This window comes from Zea mays, chromosome 8 (genome assembly GCF_902167145.1).
Source record: "Zea mays cultivar B73 chromosome 8, Zm-B73-REFERENCE-NAM-5.0, whole genome shotgun sequence".
NCBI classification, from domain to species: Eukaryota; Viridiplantae; Streptophyta; class Magnoliopsida; order Poales; family Poaceae; genus Zea; species Zea mays.
Genome location: NC_050103.1, coordinates 98,070,161 through 98,090,383, shown reverse-complemented (window position 1 = coordinate 98,090,383; position 20,223 = coordinate 98,070,161). Strand labels below are relative to the sequence as shown.

The 20,223-nt window shown below is 39.1% G+C and overlaps 1 protein-coding gene across 3 annotated transcripts; it reads left to right on the top strand.

Moving 5' to 3' along the window:
* The first annotated feature begins 7,347 nt into the window (after nt 1–7,347).
* Nucleotides 7,348–18,463, top strand: LOC103635584 (uncharacterized). 3 transcript variants are annotated; one of them, XM_008658000.4, is made up of 6 exons: nt 7,349–7,511; nt 9,084–9,246; nt 11,023–11,116; nt 11,481–11,680; nt 17,855–17,976; nt 18,088–18,463. In XM_008658000.4, the coding sequence occupies exons 1-5, from the start codon at nt 7,449–7,451 to the stop codon at nt 17,950–17,952; spliced, it is 618 nt and encodes a 205-aa protein (XP_008656222.1). In that variant the 5' UTR covers nt 7,349–7,448; the 3' UTR covers nt 17,953–17,976; nt 18,088–18,463. The 3 variants fall into 3 exon arrangements, with proteins under 3 accessions (XP_035817629.1, XP_008656223.1, XP_008656222.1); XM_035961736.1 differs by having other exon boundaries at nt 7,348–7,511; nt 17,855–18,463; XM_008658001.4 differs by lacking the exons at nt 17,855–17,976; nt 18,088–18,463 and adding an exon at nt 13,388–13,754 and having other exon boundaries at nt 7,348–7,511.
* Nucleotides 18,464–20,223: the final 1,760 nt, after the last annotated feature.

Genomic DNA, 20,223 nt, shown 5'->3' with positions numbered 1-20,223 from the left:
AAATGAGTGGTCATGGTCAGTTGCAACTACGATTACAATTTCAGTTGCAACTGTAACATATACGCTGGTTGCAACTGCCTCATATGGAAGGGCTCCACCTCGCCGGTGGGTACAGAACACAAACATATACATTGGTTGCAACTGCAATGGCTGGGATTTTTCAAACAAAATTGGAAACTGCAGTTTAGAGTACGATAACAACTAGATGAATAGACCAGTTGCAAATGGAACCAGTGCGCTGGTTGCAACCTAAACAACATTACTGGATTGTTTCTGGAGATAACATAACACAACTGATTGTTTCTGACTACTGCATAACACAACAGATTGTTTTTGCATGAATCTAATTGTTCGACTGACTACTATCCCATTCAATTGGCAACGGACGACCACCAATTCTAAACTTATCAAGCGAACCAGGAATTTCAGCTTGGTTCAAAGGGTGGAAGATCTCGTAATGCAACAGCTCACATCTGTATATCGGGCCCTTGAACTGCAATGGCATAAAAACATCATAATGGTCAGTGACTATATTATGATGCACACATAGAAAACACACAAAAAAAGCACCAAAACAGATAGAAAATCAGTTGACAGCATGGCTAACCGGATTGATTTCCTTGGTCATTTTGTCCCCATCATAATATTCCATGTACTTCCATACAAAAAAAAGACAATCGCTTTGACCTGCTTGCTTTGGCACATCAATAAAAGGCCGCCTCCACTTGCTAACTCTGGGTAACTTGAGGTTGGAAACTTTCTGGAAGGCTGCATCAATGATTGGGATTTTGGCAAAGACAGCCTTGTGCCGTTCTTCCTGATTAGAACAATTCAGGAAGTAGTCGTTCGAGTCCAGCACATCAATACGCTTATGGATAAAATTGAAGCAATATACAAAATAGTGAGCACCATCTTTGATAGGGACAAAAACCTGGTGCAAGGAAGGAGTAGAAAACTAATTACTAAAAATGGAAAACATATATGAAAAAAGAAGTTGCAAGAAAAAAGTATAGACAGTTGCAAAGTATGTGTCCTGGTGATTGCAACTGTAAATGATGGAAAGTAAAAAATTGTAGGTATGAAAAAAGTGGGTTGGGGAAAAGGTCTGCTAACCAATTTTGCTCTTGACAAATCATAGTTTTCGCACTCAGACATCAGATTATTCCATACATATATGAATTCTTCCGTCTCAGATTTATCAGCGTTGAGTACTGCTTCACACGTTGATACATTGAACTGTATGTGTTTTCCAGTTTGGAGAATAAATAAAAAAGAGAAATGATAAATGATTAAATTAGTTTAAACACATAAATGTAAGACAGTATACAAAAAATACATGGTTTTGGAGAAGAAACTTACATAAAAACCAGTGGTCAGAAACACTCTGTATCCACAAGAATCAACCTTGTGCACAATATCATCATGTCGCATGCAGTGCACGAAAAAGTCTATGATTCCTGACTCACCAAGGGTGTCATTAGAAAAAGATGTTAAAATTTCCTCGCCAGTGAGTCCAACAAGAAGGCCAAACTCCAACAAAATTCTCCTGCATCAACAAAAAAAAAGAAAAAAACATATGGATTAGTGAGAAGAACAGGAGGATATGGAACTGCTGGTGTGCTGTGATTGCAACTGTTGGTCTACTGTGATTGCAAAGTACTGAATAACTCTGGGAAATTCTGTTACACAAATATGATTGCAAACTACTGGTGTGGTATAATTGCAACTAGTGTGTTGTGATTGCATGTACTATATAACTCTGGGAAATTCTTTTAAATAAAAAAGATTGCAACTTCTGTTATGGTGTGATTGCAACCACGCATTAGGTGCGATTGCTACTGCTATATATAAGTAACTAACTGTTCAAGAAAAATAATTGCTACTTGGTTAGAATTGCAAAATAAAAAGTAAATAGCAGTTGCAACTTGGGAAAACAAAAAAACCTTTTCAGCTCAGGATCAGATGCGATCTTCCGCCTAAGTGCAACAGCCTTGGCCAGGGGTATCTCAGGTCGATTACGAGGGATCTTGAACGGGGATATGTACTCCCTAGGCTTCTTCAGCACTCTATCACCTAGGCGCTTGAATATCATCCTTTGAAACTCACTGAAATCAGCCTGGCCTACTGAGACTTCGTCTTGAGAAAGTCGGATTGGTTGGGTCAAATTGTTGATATCATCATCAGACTCCGCCGGGAACTGGATATCATCAAATGATGAGCTGGGTCCTGCCTGGCCATCAATGCTCTTCTCCAAACTGTCAATCTCAGCTTTGGCCTCCTGATGAAGCATGTTCAACCTATCCTCGTACTGTTGGCGCTGCTCAGCATATTCTTTTGACATTTGTAACTGGAACATCTTCTTTACCTTGGCAGCGGGCACCGGCTTTTTCAAAGCTTTGATATTGTCCTTCAGCTGTTTCTGGATTGCAACCTGTATCCTTTTCTCCTCCGCTTCAACCTTCTTCTCGGCATCAGCCTTCTTCTTCACAGCTTCTTCGGCTGCAGCCTTTCTCTTAATCTCAGCTTCTTCGGCCTCAGCCTTTCTCTTAATCTCAGCTTCTTCGGCCTCAGCCTTTCTCTTAATCTCAGCTTCTTCGGCCTCAGCCTTTCTCTTAATCTCAGCTTCTTCGGCCTCAGCCTTTCTCTTATCCTCAGCTTCTTCTTCCTTCTTCTTCTCAGCTTCTTCAGCTGCAGCCTTTCTCTTGATCTCAGCTACTTCGGCCTCAGCCTTTCTCTTATTCTCAGCTTCTTCTGCCTTCTTCTTATCAGCTTGTTCGGCTTCAGCCTTTCTCTTCTCAGCCTCCTCAGCTTCAGCATTCTTCATCTCAATCTCAGCCTTCTTCTTCTCAGCCTCTGCCTTCTGTGTGTTGGCAACTTGAATGGACCTATCGCTCCTCCTTGAGTAAGTTATATGATCCTGGTGCAGTTGAGTAGAATAGCCAAATTAACATATTTGTATTATGAAAGTGAATCATTTATATTATGAAAAAAGACACGAATTGCATGAACATACCTGGGCAGTAGGATGCTGCATTCCCAGTGTCCCTGCTCAGAGGCTCCTCTTCTGTCTCAGGTGCTCCCTGTTCAGAATATATGATTAATTGCAAGTTGGTATAGGCTATGATTACTACAATCGGTGGGGGCCGATTGCAACTATGGTCTGCTTTCACTTGGGTATCAGATGATCTTACCACAGGCCGTTGATCATTGCCAGGGGGTTTGAGGAAGCCTTCCTCTTGCGAACAGCAATTCGTCGTGCACGAGTCGGCTGGCTATTGGGAGGGGACTGTAATTGTAGAAAAAGGGGAAAAATCATAATATTAATCAGAAAAAGGAGTTGATGGTAATAAAAAAACACAATAAACTAACCTCGCCATCAATGCTTGCAAAGTGCTGTGGGGAATATATCATTTGCAATATATCATCAAAACTTCGGACTGCCCCACGTAAATCAGGAGGTGCTGCCAGGGGGGAGAATAAAAAATATAAATGAAAAAAAGGGAATAATCAAGATGAGATAAAACATTTTTTAAGCATGGAAGACATAGGTAGGCTTACTTCTAATCAAATTTCCCTCTTCCAGATCAATGTCATCACCACACGATGGGGTTCTCATAAAATCTAAGCTGTCATCAAGATCTCCACCACTGCAATCCAACTGTATTTCTTCACTATCAACTCCTCCAGATTGGTCTTCCGGTACATTTGAAGTAGTTCCTGATCCTCCATACAAATTTAAAAAAGTGATTGAAAGCACAAAGTGATGTATATGGGCAAAATTGCAACTTGTATGGTGGGTGGTTGCAACAATAATATTATACTGTATGCAATAAAAAATACCTGCTCCTGCTGTAGTGTCAATTGCAACGGGACTCCGTATAATTTCTTCACCATCACCTCCTCTAGATTGGTCCTCCGGTGCAATTGAACTAGTTCCTGCTCCTGCATACACATTTAAAAAATGATTGTAAACACATATTGATGTGTCTGGGCAAATTGCAACTTGTATGGTGGGTGCTTGCAAACAATAATATTATGCTATATGCAACAAAAAATACCTGCTCCTGCTCTAGGGTCATTCTTCACCTTCCTCCTGTGCTCTTTGGCAGCTCGCTTCTCAACGATAGCATCAGCGATAAGCTTCTGAATGCCAGTGTAGCACTCGTGGTGAGCTTTTGCCATAAGGTCGCGGGATATTGTTAAATACTCCGCAGCCTTCTGTGCGTACGACTGGGCTTCACTAGTGCTTTCATCAAACGCCTTCAAGATGTTCAGCGCATCTGACTTCCTACTCCTTCCAACTAAATCAGTAATGCTCTGACCAAAAGAAGATCTAAAGCTAGGGTACTGGTAAAAGACTGGGGGTTGGATATTGAAGGAAGCATGACAGGCGGGATCATGGGATGTGCCAAGCACATCAGCAGATGTCCCAGTAGGTGCTGCTGCTACTGGGTTAGGTGCTGCTGTTGGATTAGGGACTGCTACTGGGGCAGGTGCTGGTACTGGAGCATGTAATATTGCTAGAGCACCAATGGGGACGCCGTAGCACGTGTCAGTGATACTTCTCAACTGAAAGTAAAAAAACAATGATAAAATGATAAATGAATAACAAATTGCAACTATTGTGGAGTATCATTTGCAACTTACCCTGAGGTGTCCAAACTCAGTGGTCCCAGGAGGAACATCTCCCCTGAGATCCATATTTGTTATAGCATCAATCATCTTGGAGTCCAAGAAAGCACATCGAGGGATTGAAAAAGGACTTGTGTCTAATCCATGTTGCAGGTTGTCGACATAAAGCATCTGCATGTTTTTAACATTAGGTAAAAGACACATGGGTATTTTAGGTTGAATTCATATAATGAAAAAAAGTAAACCAAATTGGCACAGGTGCAATAAGCCAGTTGAAATAGCCTCATACTAAAATTATTGCTACTTTATGAACAACATAAATTACAAAATACATGTGAATGTGTGAACTAAGTTATCATAAAAAATGCCCTCAAATTGCAACTTGTAACATATGACAGTTGTAACAGTAAACATAAAAAATTACTACTTGTCTAATTGGAAGAGTAAGTTGCAAGGGCAAAAATTGAATGTGTGTGTTGAGCTTACAGCTACAAAGATCCCGCATCCACTGATGGGTGCGTTAATGACTTTCTCCGCAAAATCCTTTCTATAAAGACGAGCAGCTATGCTCAGCCTGTCTACTACAGCTTTGCACCAGTTCTTGTTGCCCATGTTCTGCATGTCCTGAGTGTACTTCACATCATCAATCCTGATGCGAGTGTCAGTATTGGAGAATAGAAGACACTGAAATGCTGCCATAAAAAAGGCTCTCAGGCCCAGCTCCCCATTGAGAGTCCTCTTCTGCAATCTATCAGTGATAACAGATATATTGATGCCAGATATGCGTCTATAAGATTTCCCACAAATTTGCTCCCCCAGCTCGTCCCGCAAGGCACGAGCATCTGCATCAGACATGGGGGGCGGATCACTGCCAACGTTTGGTAACTGCAACACACACCAAACACTGTGTTCGGTGATTTGAATCTCTTTCCCACCACCAATCTCTATTTTCATTGTTTCTGGGTTAAGCTTCCGCATCAGCCAGCTAAGCAACTTTCTCGACAATAAATGTGGCTTGAATCTAAGTAGGCCGCCAAACCCCTTAGCAACCACTTCACTTTTCAATTCATCAGATAGAGAATTCACAAGCTTTATAAATTTCCCAGGTGAGCATCGAATAGCTCGTGTCTTAGTTATACCCTTATTTTCATCTCCACCAACAATACCAACATTGTCATCACCAGACCCATCGCCACCAGGAACAAACTCTGTGTCTTTTTCATCATCACTTTCGGCGTCTTGTATAGGAGGGACTTTCAACCTTAATCTCTTCTTCCTTTCCATTAATTCATTTTTATCTAGTTGCTTTCTCTTGTTTTCAACACGGGAAGAGCGACGGACAGCATGAGCACCTTGCTGGCCTGATACATTCTGATCTTCATCCATTATAAAAAACACTGAAAAAATGGGAATGAAAAAAACATGAGGGCACAAACACATGGTACAGATCTCATAACCAAAAATTGCTAATCAACAAACTAAAACACACAGTACAAAAATAGGAACAAAAAATAGTTGCAATACACACTAATGCTGCACACATACATTAGTACTGGGACAGAATTGCAACATGCGACATAAGCCAGTTGCAACAAGACTGCTAAAAAAATTACTACTGGGACAGTTGCAACAGGGAATTTAAACAAATAACTAGTTGTATACGAACACAGTTATAAAAGACAGGAATAATGTACGTGGGTTGAAAGTAAAAATTATACAGTTGCAACACACATTAGTACTGGGACAGAATTGCCACATGCGCCATAAGCCAGTTGCAACAAAACTGCTAAAACAATTACTACTGGGACAGTTGCAAAAGTGAATTTAAACAAATAACTAGTTGTATACGAGCACAGTTATAAAAAGACAGGAATAATGTATGTGGGTTGAAAGTAAAAATTATACAGTTGCAACTTATGTGATGGACCAGTTGCAACTTATGTGATGGACCAGTTGCAACAAAAGGTACACTGCAGTTACAAAAAAAGTAGAAACATCTGAGTATAGAACAGAAACTGCTTATTCAAAATGAAATGTATCCGCATAAAATACAACAATTAATAATTTCAATCAACGAATAATACTAGTTGCAACACTTGGGGAAAAATGGGGTTTACCAGTCTATCACCGAAAATAACAAAACAAATACAAAAAATGGGAACAGAGAAACGGCAGAGAGAGCGGATGCGCTTACACGGCGGGCGCGCGCGCAGACTACTCCGGCGCGGGCGACGTCTCCGGCGAGCAAACGATTCTGACGGGATCCGTTCGCGGAGAAGTGTGGAGGCGGATCCGTTCGCGGGATGGACGAAGACGGGAATGGGAGCGAGCGCACAACGGCTATGGCGAGGGCTACGTCGCCGGCGAAGAGAAATATTGAGCCGTTCGCGGAGAGCCTATGAAGTGGAAAAGGCACAGTCGGGGCGAGGAAGTGAAAACGCGCAATAGAGGAGGGGGGAAGTCGTCGGTACGGCTGCGTCGGTTCGGCTCTGTGGAGCGGTTGGATCGGACCATGTGCACCTGGGCGCGTAAGTTGGGCCTGGGTGCATTCTCTATAATGAATGCACCCAGGTGTAATATATATAAACAGTATATATATATATATATATATATATATATATATATATATATATATATATATATATATATATATATTAAGGAGTAGTAAAGAGTAGTATAGATATAGATGCATGTATTGGCCCTAAAGAAAAATAGGGGCTACCGCTCTGACCCAACCCATCAACCACTTCGCCTTAGCGTGAAGTCGTGAACTCTGTTCATAGTCCAGGGCCGCCGCCTCAGCGTGGTCTTGTACAATGGCGGAGGATTCTGGCGCCATCCTCCGCCACATCTCCTCCGTCAAGGATATGGTCGACAAGGTCTAGCATCCACTGATCTCCCCCTCTTATGTACACTTGTCTGCTTCCGTTCTCTCTACTCGCCAGTGTAGAATGAATTGACTGAGGGGGCAGTGAGGTTGCTGCGCCGCCCAGCCCGACCCGGCTGGACTCCTCCTGGATGAATCGCTTCGCGTGGAGTCTGCTGGAATCACCACCTGCGTTAGTGTTTCGACTCGACTCGAGCTGCAGACAAACGGGTTGGGGTCTTGGGGGTAATATTTGAGAGTTCAGACTTCAGTTGAGTTGAGTCGAGCTACATTGCTTGCCTCTGCGTTTTAGCTGTTGTGTACATCTGACATCTCTGCTCTCTGGTGTTACAGGCCGTGATGCCTTTAGTGGACGTTAGGTATTTCTTTGCCGTTGAAAACTTGTATCATGTTTCAGCATTCTGATGCTGCTATAAAATTGAGCTTTCTAATCAAGACCCGATTGCCCTGCCTAGGCATGTCTGGTGCACTGAACATTTTTTTGGTGATATGATTGGTGTCATATCATATACTTTCATTTAGCATTCAAGGGAAGCCTCTAGGTCACATTAGTTTTCTTGTTAATCACAAATTTATATTTTAAATGAAACTTTGGTTCCACCATTAATTTTCTAGTTATTGCTGAAGTAACATATATCTCAATGCATTGGGAATGAGTAATTAAACTACTAGCTGCACAGCTCAAAATTAATGTGAATGGATGACCAAACTGTTAATTGTCTTGTGTATGGTGCATCTGATTGAGCACAAAATCTTGCTCATGCTTTACCTTATATTATATCATTCTGAGTGATAATGTTTTCATCTATAGAAACTGAATGATGTTATGCTTTAGAAGGAGAGTCATCTGGTCCTTTCCCTTTTGTGAATACAATGTAAGACAGCTGTCGTGGATGATGGGGCTTATGCCTTTATGATAAATCATCTGATGAATGGTATGATGTAAGGGTAACTGATGTGATGTGTGTTGTATTATTTCTATGAAAGCAAATGTATACCTTCTATCTGTGAATTAATAGTAATAACTTGCATACGGAGAGCTGGATTTTCTATTTTCTTGATCCATGTTGAATACTTCTCCGTTTCTTTTTATAATTATTGCATGAATTTAGGGATACAGATCTTTTTTTTTACCAAAATTTAACTTTAGAAAAAATTTCTGATGGTGGAATACAACTTTAGTATCATTGGATTCATATTTGAGAGCCCTTTTGTATGGTATTGATCTTATAGTTATGAACTATATAGTACAAGATATATTAGTGGCCTAATTACAGTGTTCGGGAATGCACCAAGTAAAACCATATCTTTTGTTTTGGATTAGAGGGAATACATGCTTCGTTGTTATATTCAACTTCTTTTGACACTTACCATGCTGTAAGGTTCATTATATCCCCTGAATTAGGTTAACGAAGAGATTGAACAAAACATTACAGTGTTCGGGAATGCACCAAGTCAAACCACATCTTTTGTTTTGGTTTGGAGGGAATACGTGCTTGGTTGTTATATTCAACTTCTTTTGACACTTACCATGCTGTAAGGTTCATTATATCCCCTGAATTAGGTTAATGAAGAGATTGAACAAAACATACAGAAGACCAGGGAAATAGAATCAGAGATAGTGCAACATTCTGAAACCGAAAAGCACTATCTCAACAAGGAGTCTGAGTTGACAAAAGAAGTATCAGTTACTGAGTTTGAACTCAATGGTCTTATCCAAGTGGCTGGTAATTGTTGCTTTGTTTTCCGTTTTCAGCATTGCAAGCATTTGGAAAATAATCTATCTTTAATGTTTTCTCATTGTTAGTTAACTTTCCTTCACATACCTGTATCTTTGTCATTTTTTCAACAAAGATAGGTCTAAAGTTCCTAAAATGTGATTTCCTGTGTTCGCCAAGATATTTTGCACAATTGACATGTGCAACATGTGAATTCAACTTTTACTTTTTATTTGAGTGAAAAAATAATGTCACTTTTCACAACAAGTATAATGACTAACAGTTTAACATGACTAAACAAAGAGTTTTCTTATAGCCACTGGTGAAATGTAGAGAAATTTTACTACACGCCATGGTTTCAAAGGCGACAAGGCAAGCTGGGTCGCCTAGGTGATGCCTAGGCGACAAGACTAGCCCCCCCAAGTCAAGCTGGGCCCACCTGGATGCCTAAATGAGGCCTTTGAGACAGCTGCACGCTCTCTAAACTTCCATTAATATCAGAAGAAGGGGTTATCTTTTATCTTTTATAGGCAACATATTATTCTTCCTTTTTATCAAGTTCACAAATATTGTTGTATGTATGTTTAGAAGGTGTATGTAGCACGGTGGTAGGGAATTTTTTGCATGCAACACTGGTAGGGAATACGACATCCATCCTGAGAGCAACTCCAGTAGTTCTCTAAAAAGTAGCTCCTAAATTCTAGTTTAGGGAGTTTGTAAATAAGATTTGGAAGTAAAAAAAACTTTGATCTCCAATAGTTCCTTATATTTAGGTAGTAAATCAAATTGGAAATCTTTTTGAGGACACAATATTGACCAATGTATTAGTATTATTTTACATTGTATATTAAAATAGACCCAAGCGATTTTTTGTGTGTCACAGTTTAAAAGAGATTTTCAGTTCTATCCTCCAACAGTTTTAATTGGACGCGAAAGTATATCGATACTCTATTCTAGTCAAAGATGGAGAATAAAATTGATTATCTATATCACATAACCTAGGCACGTTCATTACATAAATAACCTAGGCACTAGAATCTGCCAAATGTTAAATATTGTGGAGAGCATATAGCTACCAATACATGATTAAATTAGCAACCCTCCAACATGAAGCAAAAGTAAAAGTCCACTGTCCAAAAACAACAAATTCGAAAGCATTCATGCATTTTTTTCTGTTTTGGGACTTGCCGAAGGGTTGTCAAATGTAGGGACGAAATAAGGTTAGATAAGAAGTGACTAAATTTAGGAAGTTAATTTAGAGAGCTGTTGGAGAGGAGTTTTTGTGCTATCTATCTAAATTATTGATTTAGAGAGTCATTTAGAGAACTATTGGAGTTGCTCTAAGTTTAACTCCCCTCATAAAAAGAAGCCACTCACTGTGCAATTTTCAGTGAAATGCATGGTACACTGGTGTGTGATGGTTGCACCATAATACACAGGTGCCTACAGGAGTATCTTCGCTGTTAGTGGCACATCCTGGATAGCTAGGATTTGGGGCCTTTCCTCAACCGTGTCGAAGAGAATCTATCTTGTTGATGCAATGTCTTAGGAGAGAACACAAAGTCAGTTTATGGTGTTATCCAGGCAACTTTCCTACGTTGTGTGTGTGTGGGGGGGGGGGGGGGGGGGGGGTAATTTGGACTAAATTATTGGGATTTTATTTATCTTTCTGTTGCATATACCTTGTGGTGAATGATCTTTTTTTAACAAAGTGAATGATCTTAATATTGAGCTCTTGGAATTCTCTTTGGATTTGCTTTTAATAATCTGTTTTCAATTAAACAGCTTCTGAATCAGATTTACTTAAAGTGGCAGAGGGAAATTTGGAGTTCCAGAAAGTTGCTCACGATGTGATTCGGAAAAGAGTTTCTGATAAGATGTATGGCTTACATTCAAACTGCGATAGACCTCTTGGACTTCACTATGCACTGAATCATCTTGAAAAATTGTTCCCTAATATTGGATTATGAAACACTTTCTTGTTTAGATGAAAACCCTTTTGACCTATAATTTCTCTTATATTATATAATTTATAGGAACAAAAGTTTGATCATTACTTCATTAGGAAGTATTTCTAAATACAAATTGAATCTAACTACTTTTGTAGTATAAACTTTTTATATGATTGGGCTAATTGTTGGTCAAAGATAGCAAAGTTTGCATTTTGAGATACACGCAGGCCTTATATTTCAGGATGGAGTAGCTGTATGTATTGTCTTACTGTTGATGTTCTGTGTCATCAGGGAAAAATTCATCAATGAATCTATGGGGTTTCAAGCCAATATGCTCAAAAGTTCAAATGAGGATTTAGTTCTCTTACTGAATGAAAAAAGTTCACTGGAGGATGAAAGTGCGAAATTGAAAGTGAAGATAAACAGTATACATAGTTCATCCAAGGAATACATTGCAGAGATTCTTGAGGAAGTGAATACAGAAAATTCAGGTTAGTGGTAAAAGTTTTTTTACCTGCCAAGTTAGACTTTGTTATATACGTTCCAGTTTGTTTTACTAATGCATTTTCTTTGTGTCCAACGTTCTGCTTTATGTTGTGCTTCTTTCATTTAATTACATTGCGGCCACCAGCTTCTTACCAAGTGGTCCATTTTTTGGTAAACTAGAAGGGGCTGTTTCGATACAAACAGTTTTTAACAAGAGAACATATCTGGTGCTCAAAGGGATTGATGCTCACGTGTACATTTTAAATCTGAGACATCCATCTCATATCTAACAGCAGCACCAATTTTATAAAAAAAACTCTTCTACCTCCTTCCCATGGCGAGAGCCAAGAGGGGTTGTTTGTAAAATTAGCTCCTACCGTTGAATGTAAGATGGATGCTCTAGATTTAAAATGTGCATGTGAATATCGTACCCTTTTAAGCACGAGATATGTTCCCTCACACACCCTTTAGGCAGGACCTGATCACTTCCTAAACTATTAACAACTAGCCTGCTCGAAGAACTTGACCTAAAGCTTTCAAGCTTTTAACTCCCACTAAGCACCACAGTTGGTGGTTTGGTGCTCATCTTCAAAAGATCAAAGAGCTGTCTCCAAGCAAGGCTGGGCACCTTCAAAAGCTACATCATTTCTGTGCTTCCAGATCGACCAAGCACCTAAGGTCACCAGCGACTTTACACCCTTTCTCATAGGTTTTGTCAGGTGTTTGGGTGCTCTCCACCACCCTGCAAAAGATTTTTCGGACAGATTAGGAGTTCTTATTGCCAATCCCAAACCTGAGAAGATCATGTACCAGAAATTTCTAGCAAACACAAAACTGGTAGGGAGATGATGAATATTTTCGTCTTCCTGATCACAAAGAACACAAAGCTGAGGTTGTGGGAGCCCTCACCTTGCTAAACGGCCAGCACCAGTTCTACATAACTAACCATAGAAAATTTTTACAATTAGGCCCCGTTTGTTTCCCTTCATTTTGAAGAATTGAAATCTAACTAATTGAGTAGACTATTTTTTAGAATGTGCTATTCCACAACTTTCTAAAGTTTATATTTAAGCCTATCTCAAATTCATGAGGTGAGAGATAGAAATTGATTTTATAGATTTACATGCTACTTTTCTAATGTACAACTTATAGCACACTCTTCTACTTGCTTCTCTATAGCATAAGTGTAGTGTATAATTATCTCTCTAATATGATTTATGATAATATACAAATATATTAACTTAATTAGTTTGTGTCTAAATTATGATTATTAGAATGGAATTCAATTCTAACGAAACAAACGGGGGCCTTATGGTGGGGGGGGGGGGTTCAATTCCATATGCATCTCCAAGGATCAAATCCAACCGAGCCCTGAAAGAAAGCCATAAGGCAAATTTCGCAGAGTAGTTACCATTGCTAGAAAAGCGCCAAATGTGCTGATCCTCATGAGCAGATAACAAAATCATGAAGTCTGAATTTGATTTTCTTCCTCTCTCGGTAGTTTCAAGGTTTGTAGCAACTCTGAAGCCCTCGCTCCATATTTCAGTCAAAATGCTGCTGGCTAGTTCGGCAGCTGTGAGGCTCCAGTAGTATTGGGCAAACCATCTGGGTGAATGGGTGTGGAGAGTGAGCTTAGTAAAATGCCATAGATCTGGCAGGCAGCATTGGATGCTGATGATTGAGCTTTGATCATTTTTTTTTGTTCAATATAGCTGCTTGTCACTCATCGCAAGAAGTATGAGGACTCATACATGTCCTCAGAAGAGGGAAGATACTGGTATGCTTCGATGGTGAAATTGGCTCTGGCAAGAAGCTTTAGTCATGGTTTCATGGAGCTTTCCCAATATAGTGAAAAATGGTAAAGCTGAAGCGGAAGAAAAATGTGGAGTGCAGAATTTATAGGTCAAGCAAAGAAATTAAACTTTCCATACCGGCAAAAAAGTTGCATATTTTTAAAACTACAAATAAAGCATATGACGTGTACCCAGAGTACTCCAAGGTTTCATATCCTTGTGTACTTTACATTTGGTGTGTTAATGACTTGCCATTCACTTGGTCAAAAAATAACTTGCCATTCAAGTCAACACTTTTAAATTATATTAGGATGTACATTTGACTACCATAATCGACTACCATATATATTCTAGGTAAAGTTTAGCCTCATGTGTAGGTTTCGAGGCAGTTCATAAAGGTTTTGGGAATGGTAGTAGGAATCAGGAGGGAGAGGAATTCTTTGGACTTTGTGGTAGCTTTTGACTTGTTGATAACCAACACTTTCTTTAGGAAGAGAATGCCATTTAGTGACATGTACTAATGGCTAACACTTTAGCCAGATTGGCTTTGTCCTCACAAGAAGAGAGGATAAATTAGTATGCTTGGATTGCAAGGTGATACTTAGGGAGTGTGTTGTCTCTCAACATAATCATGTGGCGGTCTTTTGTTTTTATGTGCGTGCCTGTTGGTATAAACAAGTCAAGCCAAAATTATACGAACAAAGTGGTGAAAATGAAAGGAGAGACAACAAAAGTCTTCAAAGAAACAACCGTAAAAAAAGGCACTTGGAAGGAAGAAGACTACGCAAACAACATGTGAGAGAAGACGACAACCTGCATTGGAAGGTGGGTTCAAAGATGTACGGAACAACCAGAGGGAGTGGAAGCGAAGCTAAAGATACTTGGTGGTGGAACCAGGAAGTTTAAAGGGCTCTTAAGGAGAAGAAAGAATGCTATATAAGTTTGTACCATGGCAGGAGTGTGGACAACATAGAGAAGTACATACTACATGGTAGCGAACAAGACTACAAATCGAGATATAAGTGTGGCAAAGGGTAAGGCATATAAGGATCTTTACCAATGTTTGAGCAAGAAAGGAGTGAACGAGAATGAGTGAATGACATATAGAGGATGTCTAGGGTACGTGAGAGGAAGATAAGTGGTTTCAACCAAGTGTGTTAAAGATGAAATATAGCACATGTTCGTGAAGGAGGTGAGAGCACCTAGAGGGGGAGGTGGATAGGTGATCCTGCAAAAATGACTTAAAACAACATAAACTTGGTCTAAAAATGAAGTTAGTATAAACGAAAACCAAGTTTGGGACAAGAAGAAGAGAGAAAAGTTTCCTTCACTTGATTGCTCTTCCGAGATGTGAATTATACTAAGAGCAATATCACAAGTGAAGTTGAGAACTTAGGAAGAGAGAAAATCGCAACAAAGTAAAGGACAAGGGAGACATGCAGTTTTTATCCCGTAGTTCGGCAAAGCCTACATCCACGTTGTGGTGTCCTCCTTTGGATAAGGCTTGCAATCAACCCCTCTCAAGTGATCATGTAGATCAAACTTGAGTGCCACGGTTCTTCCTTATATCACAAGTATTCCTGTTCGCAAGGAACTTCCACAACTTGGAGTCTCTTGCAGCCTTACAAAAGATCAGAGTTATAACTTAGAGTAAGGTAAGGAGAGAAAGAACACACACAAGAGCAAATCACAACAACACACGCAAGAAACACAACGTCATGAGCTCAAGAACACAATATCACAAGAACAACTCAGAACTGGCGCTCGAATCTCACCAAAACCACTAGAATGCGTTGTTGCACAGAGTCAGAGTGTTGGTGTGCTCTTGGAGTACTTAGGTACTAAATAGAGGCGCCTAGGGGTCCTTTATAAAGGCCTAGAAGGCCTAGGAGCCATTGCCTCCTTCCATAGAAAGCTGCAGAACTTTCCTGTTTGTGGACGCACTGGATCGGTCCGGTGCACCATTGGACCAGGTCTGTGTGCCCCCAGTTCGGGATCTGATTGGCGCCTTTCTTTAGCTGGATGGCACCGGGCTGTCCGGTGACGTCAGCTAGCCGTTGGTAGCCGAGGTAGCCATTGAAGAAATTGTTCGATGCACACCGTACCGTGAACAGTAGTGGTCCGGTGAATTTTATAATTAAATTCCTGAGAGCGAACTGTTCACGTATGGAGGCGGTCCAGTGCACCCCGGACCGGTTCGGTGCGCCAGTCTGCTTGGCGCCTAAGTCCAGGCCCCCACGGACCCGGTCTGGTGCATCACCGGAGCAGTCCAGTGAGGCCCAGATCAGCACATCTTAGGCTCTTTTGAGCCTAAGTCCGACTGTCTTTGGAAGCTTCCCTATGATTTAGACAAATATAATTAACACATAATCCAATTGACTAAGGGCTTGTTTGGGAGCAAGAGTAATTGAGAGGTTTGAGGGGGTTAGAAACCCTGACTATTTGCTCCCAAACAAGCCCTAAATGTGGGAAACTTACCTCTTTCTCATAGTTTCACCAGGGTTTTCAATGTGGCTCATTTCAAGTCCAAAATGCATTTTTCTTGCAGAAATGAGTTAGTAGCCAAACCAAAGTGCTAGAAACATAGAATAGAGTATGTGAAATTTATTCAAACACTTAAACCTCATGTTTATGTTGTTTTACCCAAAGTTGCACTTCCTCCATATTAGCTTATTTAGACTTGATCTCTTCAACTTGCCTTCATGTAGACATGTGCTCATACTCAAATCAATATAGTTAGTCCAATGTGGTGTGTTGGACACTTAATCACCAAAACAGGTAGAAATGACCCTATGACACATTTCCCTTTCGGGAGGATGGGATCAGACATAGATAGCAAGAATTTTTTGAATGGAAGAAACAACCTTTAGTTGGATGAGTTTATATGGCACCATTAGATGCTTTTGCGTAGTATCCAAGAATTCGAGGTTATTGAAAAGGATGCAAGGTGGTAAGGCGACGGGCCTTGATGGTATATCCCAATTGAGGCCTAGAGATGTCTCAAGAACATATCTATAATATGGTTAACCAAGTTGTTCAATCATATTTTTCGGTTGACCAAGATGTTATACAAGTGGAGAAGCATATTGGTATCGATCTATAAGAATAAGGGAGGTATTTGTAGTTGTAGTAATTACTGGGGAATTAAATTGACGAGCCATATTGTGAAGCATAGAAGCCATGGAAGATAGTTGTCGAGCATAGTCTAAGAGAATTAACGAGGATTTCTATGAACAAATTTGGTTTCATTCCTGGAAGGTCAAGCATGGAAGCCATTTTCTTAATAAGACAAGTGATGAGGCAATATAGGGAGCAAAAGGACCTACATATGGTTTTATTGACTTGAAGATGGCTTATGATAAAATATCAAGAAATGTTATGTGGTGGACTAGGACAAACATAAAGTTGTAACGGTATATTGGGCTTATTAAAGTCATGTACAACAATGTTGTGACTAGCGTTTGAAAGTGATAGAGATACGAATAGCTTATTCTGATTGGAATAGAACTATACCAAGGATCAGCTTTGAGCCCATTTTTTTACTTGGTGATGGATAAGGTCACAAGGTCTTGATGCATGTTTTTTTTCGGACGATGTATTGCTAGTTGATGAAAGTCGGATAGGTGTAAATAGGAAATTAGAGTTGTGGCGGGAGACTTTATAGTCTAAAGGTTTTAGACTCAATGGAACTAAAACCGAATATATGAGGTATGACTTTGGCACTACTACCCCATAAAGAAGGAGATATTAGTTTGTAAAGTCAAGTAGTGTTAAAAAGGATATCTTACGGTATTTAGTATCAATGCTGCAGAGAGACAAGAATATTGAAGATGTTAGCCATAGAATCAAGTAGGATGGATGAAATGATGTCAAGCATATGGTATTCTATATGACAAGAGACCACATAAGCTAAAAGGAAAGTTTTATAGGATGTTGATTAGACTGGCTATGTTGTATGTTCAGCATATAAGAGTCGTGGAAATGCGTATGCTCTATTGAATTTGTGGCCATACAAGAAGGGATCAAGCCTAGAACGATAATATATGTGATAGGTTAGGAGTAGCAACAGTTGAAGAAAAGCTTGTCCAACAACGGTGAGATGGTTAGGACGTATGCAAGAGAGACGTCTAGAGCCACTAGTGTGTAGTGGAATCTTAAGGTGCGATAGCAATGGAAAAGAGGCAGGGAAGACTGAAGTTGACATAGAAAGGGCAGTAATAAATGTATCAAAAGGTTTAGGTTTGGATAAAAGTGCACGGAAAACAACTATCCATGTGTCTGAATCTTAACTTAGTTTATGTTGGATTTTATCTCTAGCCTACTATTAACTTGTTTGGGTCTTTTTTTTGTTGAAAGTTAAGCCTCACGTGTTCTTGACTGCTGTAGTTCTGGAGTCTGAGCTACGGTACATGATTTCGGAATATAAGGATGTCCAAAAGGATATAAACAACCTGAAGATTCTGTTTAGTTCAAGCAATTCATAGGACAGGTTCCTCGCGTCACTGCAGGTATATTTAATCTGGCTTGGCAACTGTCCTTAGAGCAGAGCCCGAATTTATTGTTTGATTGTGATTTTTCTCATTGAGGTAACCTACTTGTAATGACGAAAATACATACAGGATTGCCACTGACATCAAGACGACAGGAATAAATACCAAATTCTTCAGTAACTTGATAGGAATGGCTTGTACAGGCTTAATTTATGGGGACTTTGCTTGATATGTTCGAATCTCCCTTAAATATCTTCTTTAGGATGTCGCTTCCTCACTACCTTAGTTTAGGTCACTTTTATAAACGTAAACACTAGCAAACTCATTAGTTCACAGATTATATTAATCAGCAAATATTAAAATCATTTAGTCAAATGGACTGAGTTCTATTTTCTTGCAAAATACTATATCCATTCTCGAATATTTGTCTCTGACTAGTTTTTTTTTCATTTAGTCAAATGGACTGAGTTCTATTTTCTTGCAAAATACTATATCCGTTCTCGAATATTTGTCTCTGACTAGTTCTTTTTTGAACTAAAACAAAGTCTTGTAGTCCTACATGTGCACGCATAAAATAATATAATCATAAGGCTGGTTTGGTGGACTCGAAAATAAAGGTTATCCATGGAGTAAGAATCTCCTCGCTGACCTAAGTGTGCGAGGACAACATGCATTGCGGTAACACAGACACGACACATGGTAATAGTCCTGCAGCAAGTGAAGCTTGGCCTCAGATAATCGAGCCAACGAACGAGGGACATAATAGGAATCTGGATGCTTTTCTAGGAATCCGGATGCTGAGAAAATCTGACTGTGTAGAGAATTTAAGTATCATGAAGAATACATGCGGAAGAAGATAAAATAGTCTATAGGGTTTATATTGTAGAAAGTAACAGTTTCCTATTATTGGAATGACTCGGCCGATTTTGTTTTCAAGTTTATTTTGGACGGTTTTGACTAAAGTGGTTCTTATATAAGCGGATTAAAAAGCTGGGCGTTTGGCAGTCTGCAGCAGTTTCTGGTGGCCATAGCTGAAAACAATGGTGGGTCCAGGATTTGAAACATGAGTATTCAAAATTATTAAGGGAAAAATTTGGTATGTATAATACCATATAAAGTCTTACAATTTGATACTTATAATACCACAACATATTACATATTTATATATTAATAATTTTATAGCATACGCATTGAAATGGAGTATTAGATGAGCATAAGATTGATAAACTAGAGTTATCTTTTATATTAATTTTTTATTGAAATCTTGGTATTCATTTGAATACCCTTGTCATTATATTGAACCAGCCCCTGACTGAAAAAAGTTGAAATAAACATGGCCGATGCGGCTCCAACGTCGGGGCGAGGGTAGCGGTGGTGGTAGCAAAAGACACTTCTATCGATTCATTTGTCCTAGCAAGCCACTGCCTAAAAAGCATGAAATGGGAGTATGTGCAAACTATTACCATCACATGAACGAGGAGCAGAACTCGAAATTTTGGTCTCTAGGCAATTCACTACTTTGTATGAATAATGAAAAGATAAAATTTCAAGACCTCAAGCACAAAGATGCATCAGCTAGACCTTGATATACACGTGTCTTATTCTTTTGCCACACGATATCTGTCAGACTTAAGCTAAATTTATGATACCCTTGCAATAGCTCAATATTTTACTCGATCTTACAGTGGATTAAAACTTATTGCCAACTATTTTCTAGACAAAAACTATTGTGTAATCAATCTTGTTGTAAAATTATCGTACAAATAAACTACTCAAAGTCATAAAATCTTAATATAATTTTTTTACTATTTTTAATCCTCCAGGTTGGAGAGAATTTTCTATTTTTATATTAACATGAGATGAATTAGAATTTAAAATTTGATATATTAATAGAGTGAATAATAAAATATATCTATACATTTTTAGATTTTTTTAATAAGTCTTGTTAGTTTGATTGTACTGCACACAAATTTTTGCATATTATGTATGTGAAACCAACGAGAATTTTTTTGCATACTATGTATGTGAGATCAACTAGAAAATTGTTGTACATTTTTTCCTGGGCCTCTTTAGATCCTTTTGTTTTAAAGAAATTAAAATCTATTTTATAGATTCTGCTATTTTGTTTAAAAAATTGCATCTTACGATTTTTCAAAAATCAAATATAAATATTAATCTATCTTAAATTTGACAACAACTGTTGTGTAATCAAGATTTTTCTATAATCGTTGTGCAATCGAACTACTAAAAACATAAAAATCGATG

What these genes read in the sequence shown, in the direction of transcription:
- LOC103635584 (XM_035961736.1), top strand. Translation starts at nt 7,449, where the DNA reads ATGGCGGAGGATTCTGGCGCCATCCTCCGCCACATCTCCTCCGTCAAG. An exon ending in TCAAGGATATGGTCGACAAG is followed by an intron (nt 7,512 to 9,083) that starts GTCTAGCATCCA and finishes CCCCTGAATTAG; the next exon opens with GTTAATGAAGAGATTGAACA. An exon ending in TGGTCTTATCCAAGTGGCTG is followed by an intron (nt 9,247 to 11,022) that starts GTAATTGTTGCT and finishes TCAATTAAACAG; the next exon opens with CTTCTGAATCAGATTTACTT.